Source organism: Columba livia, chromosome 6 (genome assembly GCF_036013475.1).
Source record: "Columba livia isolate bColLiv1 breed racing homer chromosome 6, bColLiv1.pat.W.v2, whole genome shotgun sequence".
Taxonomy (NCBI): domain Eukaryota; kingdom Metazoa; phylum Chordata; class Aves; order Columbiformes; family Columbidae; genus Columba; species Columba livia.
Window position 1 is genome coordinate 8,578,497 of NC_088607.1, and position 17,930 is coordinate 8,596,426.

Consider the following 17,930-nt stretch of genomic DNA (forward strand, 5'->3'; position numbering starts at 1 on the left):
TTATGAGACACTACTCCAACTCTGCACACTGAAAATCTTCAACCAGCCAATGAATATAAAGAAAAAGGAGAGATCCCGCGTAAATCACTATTTAAACATGGCAAGACAGAGCTTAGTGGTAGAAGATCCACAGCCTCTCTGGACAACCTGCTGCATTGCTCAGTCATGCTCACAGATGGGGAAAAAAATAAAAAGCGCATTAAAATACCCTTCCAAAAGCAGACTATACATTTCATCTAAAACAAAATAATTATCGCTTTCCTACTGCTCAGACTTCTGGCATGAAGAGAACAAATCCCCCAGTTCTACATCCATTTGTGAAAGCCCTGAAAAGTAATTAACGTGTGTCTCCAGCACCAGTCGCTGGTGGGACTTCCCTGACATACACCAACTTCAATTCCCATTTTAGCTGAAAAATTTACTAAGGCTGGGACTGCTGTAGACAGTAAAGTTCTGAATCACAATAGAACAAAATTACTTGAGGTTACTGAAAAAAAATCCCTTGATGAAGTTTTAAATGTAAAATTTTATTTCTCCTTTCAAAAAGTGTTTCTCAGCCCAACAGCATCTGCCTAGTTTTGCCTGTTTAAAGTTGCATCATACAGATTCTAATACTATGTTATATTAGCATCTGGGTGTTTTGAGACTAAAATTCCAATATAATGTCATTGTGCTATGATATTTACTAAATAAAATGATTCTTCGGGAATAATTTTTTCCACTTTTAAGCTTACTGCCATAAATACAGTCATAAAATATTTATATTCAGAATATTTAGTTTGATGTTTCGCTACACCTGCCCTATACAATCCCAAACTACAGGTAATTTAAAAGCTACGTAGTGATAGTGTTGAAGTGAAAAATTAAGACTGCTGTTTTCTGTTCCCTCATTGCTTGTATAAACCTTGGAAAATAAGCCTAGAGGGAAATTACTAGGTATGTTTCTATCAACTAAGACAAGAGCATATTTTAGTTCAAAAAAAGAAAAAGAAACATTGAATTGTTTTCCTTGTCACACTATGAACTTTTTCCTTTATGAAAGACAGGTTGCTTTCCGTAATATGCGAAATTCTGTAATCCGCTGTATTACAATTTAATATACAAATCTGTGCACAGTGTATGTATACACACATATATATGTGCATGCATTAATACATATATTCTAAGAATATGGCTGGGGAGCAAGCACAGAGACTGCCTGATTACACTGCCCTAGGCACCAAGGGTTCCTTTGTATCCTCTGGATGGGAGAGGAAACTGCTTCTTCCTTGGATACAAATGAAAATTTCAAACTTGGCAAAAATTACGGGGAACAGCAGGCAGGGTTGAGAGAGAAGATGACAAGAAGCAGAAAACCTCAAGCAGGAGTAGAAACTAGGAGTTGATTCAGAAGAGAAGAGGCCTCTCTATATCAAAGAGCAGAATGCAAAGAAACTGGAGGAAAGGGGAAAAAAGATACTTTCCTAAGATCTAATGTGGACTGTATGGAGTCTGATTCAGCTTGGACACAGCAAAAAGTTGTTGGATTGGAAAGAAAATCTGGAATAAAAGACACCCACCTTGAAATTATTTGGTAGCAAAAGGCAGAGCTGTTTCCAATTGGTTTTCTTTAGTACATCTCCCCTAGTTTTCCATAGATAATCCTGTTCAGATTGACATTTGTGTTCCAATAAATCAGACTACAGTTTACTTCAAAGTGACTGTAATTAGATGTGCTGTGCACATGTGCTCCTTTCAAATGAAACTGAATTTTGCTTTCAAATACCTAGCACATTGATTGCCCTCTGTGCTCTGTAGGAACAGGGCTCTGTTCTTGATGGTGCCCATGGTAGCTTTCAACAATATTTCTTTGGGAGAGACATGGAAGGAAGGAAATTGGTGTCAGCTCCTCCATGAACTGGCCTCACAAACACCTGCTACAAAGGCTGCTGCTGCTGAATAGGTAAACATGTTAGAAACAGTGCCAGAGACAAACAATCTGTAACTCTACACAGTAGACATCTTTCAAAATTAGACAGAAACTAAAAACCAAGGTGACAATTTTCAATTAGCTGCCACAAGGAGCTTAACATCTTTGTCATGTGTCTCTCTCATAGACACAAGAAGAAATGACTTTTGCTATCCTCAGCCTCTTGTCTCAAAACCTCCACATCTCAGATGTCAGTTACTCAGCAGAATAATCACATCCTTTGAGCAGCATAATTTGTACACCATGGATTTTCCCTCTGTTACTGAAGATATATCTTAGGTATCAACAAGTCACCAGTAAGTATTATTATCTCTTCTTTTCACCAAAAGAAATCATCACAAATATACCTAGGTAGCTATTTTATTACTGAGGTCAATTTCACTTAAGTCAAGGTGCTGAAAGATAGGCTTTTATTGGGGTTTTTTGTGGTTTTGGTTGGTTGGTTGGTTTTTTAATCTCCTGAGGCAGTTATTGTAGACATAGGTAAGTTGGATGGCTAACACATAGATGCCAAGTTCATGTGGAACTAATTCAGAGAGTAGTACGTGTAGATGTACCCATATGTATATAAACATAGGCAAAAAGTACCAAGGTACACAAAATGGAAAAAAAGCAGACACTGCAACAGGTATGTTCTTACTGAGATAGATGCTCTGAAAGAACAGCAGAAAAGCTCGGATTTATTCTGTCCTTCACACTCTATGTACTGGAACAACAAAAGAGCCAGCCAGACCTCTCACCTGGCTGCAGAGGACACTGCTGACTTGATGCACACATGGTGTACACTCAGAAATATGTTCACTTTTGCTAACAGGTTGAAGATTGGGTAAAAAGTACACGTTTCCAGTAAACAATTAACTTCACACTTTCAAACAGAATTATTACAAATCAAAAGTGGTGGGAAGCTGTCACCTTTAGCACTGAAAATGTCCAATTGTATGATAGCAGGGAAGGTGATAGTTCTATAAAGGCAATAGAAACAACACATAATTGCTCTAAAAACTTGATGCATACAGCCTGTGTGGTAGGAGGCTTTTACAGAATGGTCACCAGTGTCCTAAACACCATGACCTTTGAGGCTGCTTAAAGAGCAAGCAGTGTAAGCTAAAACACAATGTTCAGCTGTGCTGGTACTCAGATTCCTACTGCAAAAGCAACAGCAATGGTACTACATTTATGGGAAAACTGAACGCTGTTTGGGATGTTATCACTTCATAAAAAAAGTGACAATCCAGCAAAGTGCTTACGTTACCTTATTATTAAATGTATTATACACTCACAGTGTGTCTTAAGTTACCGTAAAGAATTCTCTCCTGGCATCTCATACATTTTGAGAATAATTTTTTAAAATACCATCCATAAAGAAAATGGCAAGATGATAAGCAGGTGGAGGTGGAGTAACTTTTCTTCTTTTTTTTTTTTTTAACATTGACACCTAAGTAGATGATTAGTAAGTTTGAAAATAATGCTAAAAAACGCAGTACGTGCTCTGGCAATCTCAACCCTCATACAGATGGATAAGTTTGAGTAGAAAAGAAATTTTGGTTGTGCCCAGCCAGAAACTCATCCAGCAGCAGCAGCAAAGTAGACACAAGACAGGACCAGGAGGATGATGGCTCTTCTCAATTTGCCATGTTTTCTTTTCTCCGATTGGCTATTCCACAACATTACCACGTCTCATCTTCTAATTATTTCAGTCACACTCAAGTTCAGCTTCTCAGCAGGTCGTCCTTTCTTCTGCTTAAGATTTTTCCCTATGCTTTTACTTTAATTACGGCCTTCATATTCAGCTATTTTCTAATTTTTCTGTGTTACCAAAAGCATTACCAGAATGAAGGAAAACAACAACACACAAGACCATAATAAAAAACAGAACTCTCTCTTTCTTCATATTTGTGCACTGCCTGATCTCAACTATGGTTCCAAAATCCTCTTAAATCCAAGTAAAATTAATGTGACTTATCTATGGATCACCAGTATTTTTTTCCTGCAGGAATCTCTGGCTACAATTTGGGCACCTCTATGACAGGAACAAAAACCATGATACTGAAGAAAATCTAACAGATCATAATTACCACATTCATCAAAATGTCTTAAAGACTTTAACAGATTTATGAGCTCTATGATACAAAATATAATAAACTAACGCAGATAAAGTATTCAAAATAATTACCATCTTCATTTTTCAAAGCATTCTTTAGTCTAAATAGCTCCTGTTAAAATCATGTCTACCAATAAAAAAATATGTACTGTTACAGACTTGGGTTGAAAAAACAAGTAGTAAAATGTATAATTTTACTAGTCTTATAAATTGATTTTAGCCATTATTGCACTACACATAATTCACTAAAGGTGATGGAATGCTTATTTGGTTGAAAGCTAATGTATCCCTGAAGAGCAAATGCTGTATTAATATATCATTTTGCCATAAAGGTGATATAGACAGCAAAAGAACATTTTGTCAGCTTCAGGAAATAAGAGAACTATTAAGAATTATTTAAAGCATCATAAAGCACCAGCAAAATGTGCAATTGTCAATAGGGGTAGACATTAATCTTTCCATCCCCTTGAACACATTTTCTACATATTGTGCTTGAGTTTACCAGATGTGCAGCTTTATGCATTGACTACTGCATGTTAAAGTGCTGAGGAACAAGTGAACCCTTTAAACAAATAAATATTCCTCGAGAAGAAAAGGTCCTGTTAAAGAAACATCAATAATAGGCAAGAAAAATTTATGGGACAAAACTTTATAGCACCCTCCTAGATTCAATCTCGACTTTTCATAATGAATACAACCCCCTGCCCCCATCTGGTTATAAGGGAAGAAGTTACTGTCAAGTTTAAAATAACCCATGCAAGTAAAAAAGCAACCCTACGGCAACATACAAAAACCATCTGGAGTACTGGATTTCATTCTCTCTTTCACTTCAAGGAGAATCCTCCAGTGTAGCAATTACAAACCTAAACAGATTGAATAGGTGAAGGTACATTCCAATCCACAGTATATCAGGCTTTTCTGGTTAAATCATGCATTATTAAGACTTGTTGGACTGTTAAATGCATACTTTTCCACTACCATCACACATTTATATAAATCAGTGCTATGAGTCATTATGGTAGATACTGAACTTCACTCAGAAGTACCTTCTCACTGTTTTAAAGAGGACTGTTTACACAGACTGAAGTGATGCCTCTCTGAAACACCAGGATTTTACATGTGTGTCCCACAAGAGTTTCTTCCTCCTCCTTGCCCCAAGAGAGCATCTTTAAATTACCATCTTGTTCTTAGAGCATCCAGATCAAAAAACAACCACAAAACTATTATTCTGGATGCACAGTTTCTCTTAAAAATATTAAATTTATTTTGAATCATTAATTTAGCTGATCAACACATCTGTATTACTGAATAAACATTTAACCTTTAAAGAAGAGTTAATTTCATGTTACAATAAAAAAAGCTCAATTCACATTACATAAAATGCCATTTCAATCTTTTTTTTCCTCCCACCAGAACAACTTACCTGTACACTGTCCTCCATTTGTGGGATCCCCATAATATCCTGGCATGCATGTTTCACACTGCTTTCCTGTTGTTAAGTTTTTACACTGATCACAGACATTACTGTTGATGCAGGTGCTGTGGCCATTACACTGGCAAGCTAGAATATAACATTTAAAAACCTATTAATGAATTGCTCCTAAGAACAAAATAATTCTTTTGCGATTAAAAAATTGCAGTAGAATGTAATTTTGAGGAGTTTAATCCTGACTACTGACCCGCATATATATTTGTACTTTGACACAGAACCTCTTTGAAACAGAGTTGTGACACAACTTGAATTCACACAAGACCACAGAAGTTGACGGTGTGACCTGTGGGTTTAAGTTATGCGAGAAAGTATTTTTTGCCATTGTGAGTGACTGAATCTGGTTCTCATAGATTTAAAATGCTGCCCAGTCACTTAAGAAACCTGTTAAGTGGCTGTAAGTCACCAACTGAGAGCAAATTAAACCCCCACACCTACAAGCAATTCATTGTGACACATCTGAAAAGCAGCTGTGATGGAGAATAGCTCACATTCAAACTTCTATCTATTGGGGAGAGAGAACTTAAAAAGTCTTGTTTTTAATAGTTCTGATCCTTGCATTTAGCATTTCGATTTTGGATCTAAATGTCACAGTGACTGGCATCTTGGCTGGGCAAGAAAGAGGACCAATACAATCTTCAATTGACATGGCACACCATGTAAAAAATGAAACTATTGCTGATTTTCCTAAACATACATATCTCACTGAGAAAAGAGAAACTCCAGAACTGCACCATTCAACAACTTTCCATGATATTGATGAGTCCAATCAAACTGGACATATCATTATCAAATAATTTTTTAAATAATTAAAATAATGAGATGCTGCAATAATCATTTAAATGAGAACTAGGAGGTAAATTCACTAGAGGCTCCTTTTTATTAGAATATTCAGGGGGCTTGTTTTTAATTTAGACCATTTGATAGTGTTTAAAGTGATAGTTAAAGTGATAGTGTTTAAAGTTGATTTAAAGTTTCACTTCTCTATTCTAATTTTTTTTTTAATCTACTCTTTACCTATGTACTTTTTTTAAAAATGAAAAAACTTTCTTCAGAGATCCCACTTATTAAATAACATAGCAATACACACACATTTAAGTATATACATACACACACATATATGCATATAGACAAAGAATATGCTGCTGAAAAAGTACCCAGGAGACCAAGCAAACATAGCTGCACATATCCATAGAAGTTTGATCCTAGAGAAGTGACAGCTTCCAAACTTACGAGCAACAGGAACACTTGCTGGAAAAATAACTTTAGCACAATTACACCATTTATTCTGAAAAAAAAAAAAAGTTTCAAAGCTGTCTTGTAAAGTGTATTATTTATTGCAAATTACCAGTGAAGGTCTGTCAAACTCCCCAGTGTGCTTTTCATTTGCCTGCACTACTACAGGGCTGCAACGAGGCGGCTTTCAGGATTTGAGTATTTCCACATAGGAGGCCGTACCAGCTCAGCTTCCGCTGCCTTAAAGCACCTGATGCCCTCCTTACTTTTCCAATGAAAATTATAATAAAATACTATAATCATATGGGAAGGATTTAAATTTAGACTTCAAAGTTTCTCTATGATTACAAAAGCATACATTCTATTTACTCGAAACGTCTAAAAGGTAGAGGGGAGGCACAGCTCAGAGGTTTAGCAGCCCCCATTCTCAGTCAGCTGGATTTGCGTGAGCAGGTGGCCAGCGAGTGCTGCCTAGAGATAATTTCTCAACAGTGCTCTTCTTTAATGGAAACAGAAGGCAGAAGAAAGCTGGTGTGGGACCTGGAGCACAAGTCTGATGAGGAGCAGTTGAGAGAACTGGGGCTGTGCAGCCTGGAGAAAGTGAGGCTGAAGGGAGACCTTATCACTGTCTGCAACTGCCCGAAGGAGGCTGGGGCATGGAGGGGGTTGGTCTCTTCTCCCAAGTCGCAGGTGTTAGGACTAAAGGAAATGGCCTCAAGTTGCACCAGGGGAGGTTCAGATTGGATATTAGGAAAAAAAAATCTTTACAGAAAGGGTTGTCAGGTACTGAAACAGGCTGCCCAGGGCAGTGGTGGAGTCACCATCCCTGGAGGGGTTTAAAAGGCATTTAGATGAGGTTCTTAGGGACACGGTTTAGTGCTAGAGTTAGATTAGGTTATGGTTGGACTCTGCAATCCTGAGGGTCTCTTGCAACTGAAACGATTCTATGAAAACGTGAAGCAAATTCATATAGTTGGATTTGAAAAAGTAGGAGGATAGGATAGGTGAAAACTTATTTACAAAAAAATGACAACTTTGGTTAAACTATTTGCATTAAATTTCATACATTACCATGCATGACAGCGAGCACATTTGTCTTCAGTACACAGAGACTACCAAACTATATATTTAGGAAACACTTTGGAAAAACAAACATCATGCAAATATTATTTGTGTTACTCAAAATAATTATGTTAATTTGGTGTGCTTAAACAGAGAAACATCTCTTATATCATAGATAAGAATGAATGGAAAGAGATCTTACCTGGACACTGGATGAAAGACCACTCATAGTTTTTCTCTTTTGGACAAAGGCTGGTATCGAGCACCATTTCATTAGAGTTCATGCCAATGGGCTTCATCGGGCCTCTTGACGATCCTTCCAAACATTGTCCTTTTCCAGTGTTAGTGGGATCGTTGCACCATCCACACCCCGGCTGTTCCAAACACTGTCCACAGGTCCTCAGTCCTGAGCAGTTTTGAGCTTCATTTTATGGAACAAAATATTAATGCAAGGGCTTTTATTTGTTTGGTCTGCATTCTGGTTCACGTTTGTTTGTTTCATTAAATAAGATGCTAGGACTTTACAACAGTTGATGAAGAAATAATTTTGCATTTCTGTTTCCTCATGCAAACTGAAAAAATTCAGTAACATTAGGAATAATATCTTTGTTTTCTTTAAAAGTTGTACTTCAAAGATCACAAAATACACAGCAGGTGTTTGTTACACCACAATGCAGCAATAAAGATTTCAAATAAACAAAGATAATGAAGCAAAACAATAATATGACACATCATAATTAAATCCCATTATAAAATATATATTCAGTGCTTATTATTAATATGTATTATGGGATGCATATATTACTAGTTTTATTGATATAAGCAGCCCTTCCAACAGAAAAACTCTAGAATTCAGGACAAAGTCAATAATCTTTATTTAAAGAGTGATAATTATAATCCAAAAATCGTGATAATTCAAATTCAAACAAAACATTTACTTGGGTACAAAGTATCTCAGGATCACACCTGAGTATTCATCTACAAACATGACTCAGTCTTCTTGTATAGAACTTTTAAAACAAGCTAGCATATTATACATTTTTCAAAAAAAATCTTCTTAAACAAAACTTCATAATTCAATCCCATTTAATTGAACTGTATCTTAAGAGTCTCATCTGTTAGAGCTAATCAGGTTTCATTTTTTAGTTCACATACTAACAATCAAATTTCCTAGTTTTTACACTCTACTAGTTTTATTTAATTTTAATTTCTCATTGAAATGGTCTTCCTCATATTTTAAGAAATCTGTTTAGAACCAAATAAAATTCATATTCTGAAGTTACTGCCATTTCTTATTGGTAACAAATTAGCAATTTAGTATCTTGAGGAACACCATTAGAGTTCATGAGTATGAGCTTTTTCCGCGACACCTTAAATTTTTAAAATTAATGCTGTAACACTGAATCAAATTAACATCAGAATCATTTGAATATTGATCACTATGGGTCCCTGTCTCTTCTCATATTATCTTTGTAGACACCTAAAATACATTTCAAAACCATACATGAACTTCAAGAAAGATGCTACTAGGAAGCCAGAAATAGTCTCTGCTTCTTTTTAAAAAGTATTTTAAAGTTTTGTGGGGGTTTTTTTCTGGAGGGCACTCAAATGGCTTCTAAATGAGAGTAACTTCTCAATTGGTTCAGCTGCAGCAAGGACACTATATCCAACTAATACTTGTGTTCACAGCTACCTGGACCACATTACTCAATAAAGGTAATATCTGAATCTATGCTATAGAGGTTATACCTAAGCAGAGCAAAATCAGTTTTAAACCAGAGTTCATTAAGCAAATCTTGAAGGACAGTAAAAACACTAAGAACCAGTCATCTATAGGATGGCAACTGGGGAATTTTTCTAAACAAACATGACTCGGACAAGAATCTAAGGCACCAGGCAGCTTGCTCCAGCATCTATACGAATTATGGCACCAATTTACATTGGAAGTGCATGGTGCTGATCTTAAGGTGCAGTCACTAGACACTTGGAAAGAAGCAGCTTCAGCTAAACGGTTTACTGTTCATTAAGTAGGTTTCCTGTTCTCCTAGAGAGGCATTGTATCAACTTCTAATGAAACGTGCTCCCAGAAGGGACACCTGGGGAGCACCTTCGTTGCTTGGCAAGAACTCTCCTGCCTTGTTTAACTCTGCATGCAGGAAAACGGACTTCTTTGATTCTAGTGACAAAATAAACCAGAATCTTAAAAACTCTGAATCCAACTCATCTCCTTTTTTTAAAAACTAGATGTGACAGAAGTCTAAGGTCTTTATATTATTTCCTGAATTTTAACAGTATTTTGTTCTAACTCATGGTCATTGTTTGATACACTAATCCTGGTTACACAAATAACCATGGTAATTTTCCTTTCTCTGAAAATAATAAATGCTTTTTACTATCTGTTTTAGCAGAATAAGTATGTTTCATCATAAAAGAATTACTAATATTTTATCTGTATCTAGAAAATAACATAGACAGTACTGACTGCTCACATTAGTAGCTAGATGATCTTACAAGTGGAAAAAACAAACAAACATAACAGTATATTTAATAGGATGGATGTTCACTAAGATACTCACGGGAGCATGTGGCAGTTTGCCATTCTAGACACTGTCCATATGGGAAGGAGATTATATAGGCGTTTGAGTCAACGCATCGTTTGGTACTACTGCACCACATACATTCCATACCATTACTCGTGCAGTTAGAACATGTTGTTCGCAGGGAGCACGGCTTTTTGCAGGGTCTGGCATTCTGGTTGGGACTAACTGGAAAGGAACCACAAACATTTATAATTTTGAACACAAGTTCCACCTTCTTTTTCTTTAATTATATTTTCCATTAGAAAAATTGTGTTGAAGCAAAAGTGGTTGCTTCCTTAATTAGCTATAAATAATTTGTCCAAACTTATGGTGCAGTGTATAAATACAGCAATATTTTATAAAAATTATTAAGCAATATTCAGCATGAGTCATTCTATAGTTCTAAATAATCCATTTAAAAATTTTGCAGCAATTTTAGCTATATACCAAAATAGTAAATGTAATATTAATTACCTGGTAATGTCAATTAAGTTATTTTTACTTGCACATATATGACATAAAATAAGTCACATTCTTCTATACCAAGTACAGTGGAGTTCTGGGTCTATTGTTCTCATCAGTTTAACAGTGTATAAGTGACAAATATTCTACTTAAAACTTATTCCCTAAAATTTTTCCTTATAGTGTACATATGAAAGTAACTAGAATCCAAAGGGAAAGTAACACATATTTTTCAATGCAAAGCTGCTTTAGGGCTTTTTTCTTGGTGGTTGGTTGGTTTGGGGGTTTTGTTTTTCCTCTACTAGTGACTGCATTCTTTACTAGGTTAGCGGTCTATGTCATCTCAAAGAGTTGTAACACACAAAAACAATTTCCATATCCTAACTCCTCACCCTTGCTTTGATCTCAAATAAAAATATGAGGTGTACAAGAACAAGAGTAGAGTAACTCTTAGGAAGGAACACAAAAGCGTAGACAGCACTATATTTTCCATACAGAAGTACCTTGTGCAACATCAGGGTTAAGTCCACCTGTGTATTGCCTTGGTTTTGTATAATAATGATTCGTATTCAATACAGGCCAAGTTCTCAAACCATTCTTCACCTGCTAATACAGTACGGCCAAATCACGCTGTTCCTAGATTTGACCTGGTATGTATGTATCCAATCTGCAGTTTGCAATTAATAAAAATACAAAGAAAAAACTAACAAAAAACAGCTGAACTATAAAAGTATTCTCACAAGGCTGAAGTATGTCGACTTTTATAGTCACTGAAGCACCTCAAGATCAAAAAAGCCTTAAAACAAGACACTAGTAACAGATGCATACAATGTTGCTCTAATCGTAAAATAATTCATCTTAATAATGTCATTTGTGTTCCACCTAGTGTATCCTTTATATTTTGAGATGTCTCTCCCATTCTGACTATTTATTTTACTATTCTGAGAAACATCTGGTAAATAATGAACTACTAACTCAAAATTAAGAACATGGTGAAAGATGACATTTTTAGGAAACATTGATGTCAGTATCAACAAGTGTACAATACTTACTTTGTGAATACATTACTATTTGGAATTGCTTATAAGAAATAAAGGATTGGTAAAATCACGCCTTGGTTATGCAAGTTAACAACTCTGACAATTTCACAACAAGACCATCAGATTGACTGGCAGTGATCCCAACACACCAACAATGCAGCTGTTTTCCAGTTTTGCACAGCAAACGCACAAAATAAACGTGAAGGACAAATTTGAAGAACTTAATACGCTCCACCTCAGAGTTATGAAGAAAAACACAGGACAATCGGAGCACAAAAATGTCAATTTGAATTGTCACGTGACTGTTTGCCACAGTAATCTCTACATGTAAACAAACCTAAAAGATGGAAACAAGAATTTCGGCTTTTTCAGTCTTCTAGACCATTCAAATATTCATTGATGTCTAGCAATATTCAGAAAGAAAACATCAGCCTTGTTGAACACCTTCACAGACACTGTCACGCTACAATCACTGTTGTCACTGGCTACTACTAATATAGAAGCAACTTAGTATTTCTGGTGTAATGCAAACTAAGCCATGGAAACTAATTCTCTAATAGACACACATTGCTTTAGAAATAGTCTTTGTTTTATAGATTAAACGTCCCTATATTGCAAAACATTTTAAAAGTAACTTTTTTGGTAATTACTTAATCCAAATTGTCCAAAAATCCCTCTTAGCCAAACAAAAACCCAAACAGCTTGCTAATCATGACAGTGACAGTAACTCAGGGTAAGAGGCTGCTTACCGACAGGTTTTTCACACACGAGACCATCTGCCATTGCAGTGCACGGATTCGCTTTCAGACCCGCCACCTCGGCTCTCTCTAGATACGCGCAGAAGCCAGAGTCATTGGGCTCACCAGGAAGCCACTGCAGAGTTGTATTCGTAAAAGGAGACATGTCATCCCATCCCCAGTAGGAGATGTTGATCTTGCGTAAACCCACCCAAGGTGAAATTTTCTGTAAATCAGAATGAAAGAAATGTGAGATTAGTTAAAATGCCTTTTTTTTGGTTGAAATTTCAAACAACAGCTCAGCAGCAACCACTTCAAATTTTGAGATAATTCATCATGTCCATTTCTCACTTTATCATCTCGGTTGTTGTCCATACCATTTTTCTCTTAATTGTTCTACCTTGTTGAATTCTAACCACTCTCAAAAAAACAAACCAAAAGAAAAAAAACAACTCAGACACACAAACCACCACCATCTGATTCTGTTCTACTAAAAAAATATATGAATTTGTGTTTGTTCTGTTCAAAGTCAATTCAGATTACTACTACTTGATGCAGTCATAAACCAGGCCAAATGGTCATATCGAAATTGTGGGGGTTTTTTTTCCCAGTGGCTGCTATACTGATTATTAATTGCTAGATCAATGTGAGGTCAATGTGGGTAATAAAATACACATAAGTTAATGGCAAGCCACAGAAATCAAAGTTCAGGAAAAAAGTAGGATAAATATTCCATTCTTTAAAATCTGGTCTGTTGATACTGATCAACATCTTTAGGCAATTCAGAGACAGACATGAAAGTGGCACAACCACAACTCTAATGCCATTAAATACACATTGAATATACTCTTTATTATTAAGTTATAAAAGAAACTAGATTAAAAAACATAAAAAGCATTCTCAAAAGATATTTAGGATGTATCCCTAAAATCACATCACACAAATTCTACTTATTTGTATAATTTTGTCTTTATGTGATTACCAAGAGACAAAGCAGATTTTGAGGAAAAAAGCCCTTTGCCTGTTCCAGGATAAATCTACATATATTTCTTACTCCCATCACTGTAAAAATCTCAAGATACCAGAACCAAACATTCCCTCGTGTAATCTCTGTGCAGGCAGTTTTCACTAACCCCAGTTTAAATACACAGAACAGAGATACATAGAGATGATGGCTGTGACAGGTATGTGGTGGCAAGGCTACCAGAGCGCCAACCACCACAGCTGTCTGCACCAGGCAAAGGACACATGTTGTCAGCTCCAAAGCTGAGATGATCTGATTGTGAATTAGGTTCTCAACTGATGTAATTTACAGGCCAATGTAAGTAAAACATTATAAAATACCACAAGGGAACCTATTGTGGTTCAAGATCTACGTGCTATTGCATAAGTGAACCAAGAGTCACTGCCATCATCTCTCAGATACATCTTTGATCCCACATCTTTCTTTGGCCAACCAAGTTTAATCCATGGCTGAAAAATCTTTGAGCTTTTAAATCTATACCTGATCAGAGCATTCCTCTTTTTCCCATGCCTCATTAAACCAAACTGAAATAAGGATTATTAATTTTGCTTTAGAAATACTAGTGGTGATTACTTTAAAAAAAATTAATACACAGTAGGTAGATAATCAGTATTCCTTTCTAAAATGTATTCCCTATGCTCTCTTCTTCATCTGTCCTATCAGTTGTTGGGAGCATGATCAAACAAAAATTGCTACAGCAACTAACAGAATTACAGGTGCAAGAACAGACTTTAGTAAACCAGAAAATGACTAAGAAATCACCCCATAAGCAGTGATGCACTCTAGGAGACTCTAACAGCAATGAGAACATCCAGCAAAAATGTCACCCCCCATTCTTGCTTCTTACTTCTGTATTACTTCATAACTTCATTTGCTACCTCAGGTGACCAACTTTCCAGGTGTCTGTGAGAGGTCCCTCCCACATTCTGGGTACTAGAAAGTACATGATGTTAGTAGTACAAGTGGAGATTGAACGTCTGGAAAAAGGTAGATAATACCTCTGTTGTCTTATTTGTTATTTAGTTGCCTAGATTGCTGTATATGTATGTGGTCCACATGCATCAGAAAACCTTAGATATATATGCATGTCTTTAGACATGTGTCTGTAAAATGCTAAGCAAGCAAGCCAGGCACGTACAAAAAATGTCAGGGGCTTAGGCTTAGGTGGATAAATTGCTTACAAACGCAGACCTAAAATAAGCCAAAAAATGCCTACTTTCAGCCTGAGGAATTCTAGTTAAGAGAACCTTCAATATACTACAGACTGTTTCGACTGTACTGCCAAATAATTTGGCCTCAGCATCAGTATACAGAACACTGAGATCCTATTCCAGCTATGGTGAAAAGCATGTCAGGCAAATAATGAAAACTGACAGTGCAGCAGTAACACATTGAGAGAAATTCTTCTACTTAAGCAGAGCGTCTCAGGACCCCTTTAATGCTGACAAAGCCCCCGGGAGAATCAGGAAAGTCAGAGCAGCCTTAGGAAATAAAAGCAGCACACCTGAAAAAAAGACTTCAAGCAAAAGCAACACATATCATAGTCATCATCGTTCTTAATAGCTGTAATATCTGGACAACTTATAGTCATCATGTGAGGTATCTCAAATTCCATATGAACCATCTTTGCTAGTGTAACACAGCAAAATACAGACCTGCACACAGATTAACATGCTATCGAATACACATCATCGAAGCTACTGCCTTGCAGGATCTTATGCTGCTCTGGGCATGTTGTTTGGATAATCTGTTTTCAGCATCTTAAACATGTTTTTAACATCCGATTAAGATATGGTAAACAGCTGAGAACTAGGCCACCAAAATGCTCCAAGGATACGCTTAAAGCAAATGTTTAATTATGTGGTATTAAATCCATGATGTGGTGGACTACAGCTGAAGAATGCTGGTGACAGCAGAGATTGTGTGTTGATATCACTAAGGCTTATCACTAAAAATGACTTCTGCTGCACTGCACAAAATCCAACAGGAATAAACAGAGTGAATAAAGAATTCAGGAAGTTCCACTTTTGACACTTGCAGCTACCAGTATGCTGTGCTTATCAAACCAATTTCTTCACCAAAAAAAAAGCATAAATCTAGTCCTTATCTCCTAAACTCCAAGATTCAGTCATTACAGCTAAGAGTCTCAAAGTACTTGAAGCAATGCAGGGATTTCAAAGATCTGAATGAGAATGTCAATCCAGTTTCTTCCTCCAGCTTAAGAAATAATGAGAGTTAAACACCCTTCACTTGAACTTTACAGTTGTTTTGTTTAATGCAAAATGAATGTAGGAAACTGATTCCTTTTCTTCAAATATTTTGCCAGAGGTGCTTCTAAAGAGGACAGGCAGGAAGGAAACCAGACGGCCTGTTCTCTATACCCAGAACCCACTGATGTAAGATTCTAGTTTCTCGGCCTCTTGAAAAATATTCTTCACCCAGGTGTGTGAAAAACACAATACAAATCAACTCTTCACTTCAGCAAAACACTTGCTGACATGAAATCAGCCCCAAATATGCCTATTTTTTTCTTCTCAAGAATACCAGCTTCTTTATTGGAAGGTCAAATTATCTTTGTTCAACACATAAGTGGGAAGAAAGTTACTCCTCAGAGAAGATTTGTTCTTTATTCCTCAAGGCCTGACGAATGCATATTTTCAAGATGTCCAAAAAAACACAACCAAAAAAACCCATCCTGTCCTCACTGCATTTGGGCCTAAGTTGTTCAGATTCAGAGTTGAAGAGCAACCTGCAACTGAATCAGAATCCATCCATGAAGAAATGTGCTCTTATTCTAAACCACTCATATTTAATTTTCTTTTAAGCAGAAATTATGGAAATATGTTAAAAATAAAAACATGTAATTTTAACTAGAGACCTGATACTTCATGTTAAATCCACTGTTTACTCAGAAAATTTAATTTGGACTAAGTTACCTTGAGATCTACAGTGAATGTGATCATTTATAGTCATGACACATTTTCGAGGCAATACTGCTGCCTCAGCATCTATGTAATGAAGGATGAATAATTTGCAGATGAGTGAAGTGAGCAAGTCAACCTTTACTGAACAGCCAATTACTACCGAGGTTCAAAATCCTCCTCTGTTTCTTAATTATGCAAATTGCTGAGGAATTGTATATCTCTTCAGAAATTTATGCCCACCTTTACTTAAATCCCTTCCATTTTGGATCTTAAATTGCCCTGGAAGTGTACTACACACTTCTAACTCATTTTCTAATGTGTGCATCGCAGTGGTCCCTTAGTGATACCAATATTCAGAGTTTTGAGAAGGAACTGCAGTTAGTTTGCCTACTTTCTGAGTCTTTATGAACAAAACACCTCCTTACTGAAAAAAGAGCTATATAATGAGAAACCACCCATTCTGTTTACTGCCTCATTGTGCGGTTTCTGTTCTTAACTGAATTATAACAATGCTAGATACCTACACATTTCGTATTTCATTTACCCAGTGAACGACACATTAAAAGTACTGGAAGCAAACTACATGCTTTTTAAGGGTCTCGGGCTTTATTAGACACATATGATGAAATCTAGACATAATTAGTAGTAAGAGTCATAGATTAGGTCATAATAGCACTTATTTCTTCTACTCTTTTCAAATTTTGCTGTTGTGGAATTGGTTTAAAAAATATACTCTTGAATTTTCTTCTTTCTGGGGAACAATTGTTTTTTCAATTCTCTTCTCAGGCAAAGGGAGTTGAGCTCTGAACTTCCTGGAAGTCAGAAGAAAATGCTACAACTTCAACATGGAGATGAACTGCTGAAATAATTTGTTAGACTTTTCAAACCGCAATAGTAAAGTGGGACTGATAGACACTGTAGTGAAGTGGGACTAATTCAGGAAAAGCCAAAAAAAAGGCAGATGTCAGCTTCTCTACAGCCAAACATATGATAAAACCATAAAATAATACAGCCCTCTGAGAATACTTTGAGTTAACAAGGAATAACACTGCCATGCAAAGCTCACTAATTAATGGCAACCTACACTCAAGTGTAATTTAAAAAGGATGCTGAATCCTGAGAAGAGCAAGGTAAAGAAAAGTTGCAAACAGTTTATCTAATGAAAGGCATTGTTTAAAAACTGTTCTCATCTTTGTTTATGCTTACTACACCAAAACTAAATCTCAGAATTTATTGCATGCTAACAAGAATATTATTATTTTTAGTTAAATCCCACAGTTGGGAGCAAACTCCCAAGAGAACTAATT

At 36.2% G+C, this 17,930-nt stretch overlaps 1 protein-coding gene across 7 annotated transcripts in view; it reads right to left on the reverse strand.

Annotated features, from left to right (window-relative positions):
- The window catches only part of ATRNL1 (attractin like 1), a 488,569-nt gene that overhangs the window by 364,399 nt on the left and 106,240 nt on the right, over positions 1-17,930 (reverse strand). For all 7 annotated transcript variants that reach the window (XR_010473420.1, XR_010473421.1, XM_005508196.3 and 4 more), the window contains exons 16-19: positions 12,688-12,901; positions 10,434-10,622; positions 8,060-8,278; positions 5,494-5,631 (exon numbers count right to left, since the gene is read on the reverse strand). Coding sequence is in view for 5 of the 7 variants with exons in the window: in XM_005508196.3 (XP_005508253.2) it covers positions 5,494-5,631; positions 8,060-8,278; positions 10,434-10,622; positions 12,688-12,901 (760 nt within the window). In the remaining 2 variants the exon portion in view is untranslated. The remainder of the gene's footprint in view (positions 1-5,493; positions 5,632-8,059; positions 8,279-10,433; positions 10,623-12,687; positions 12,902-17,930) is intronic.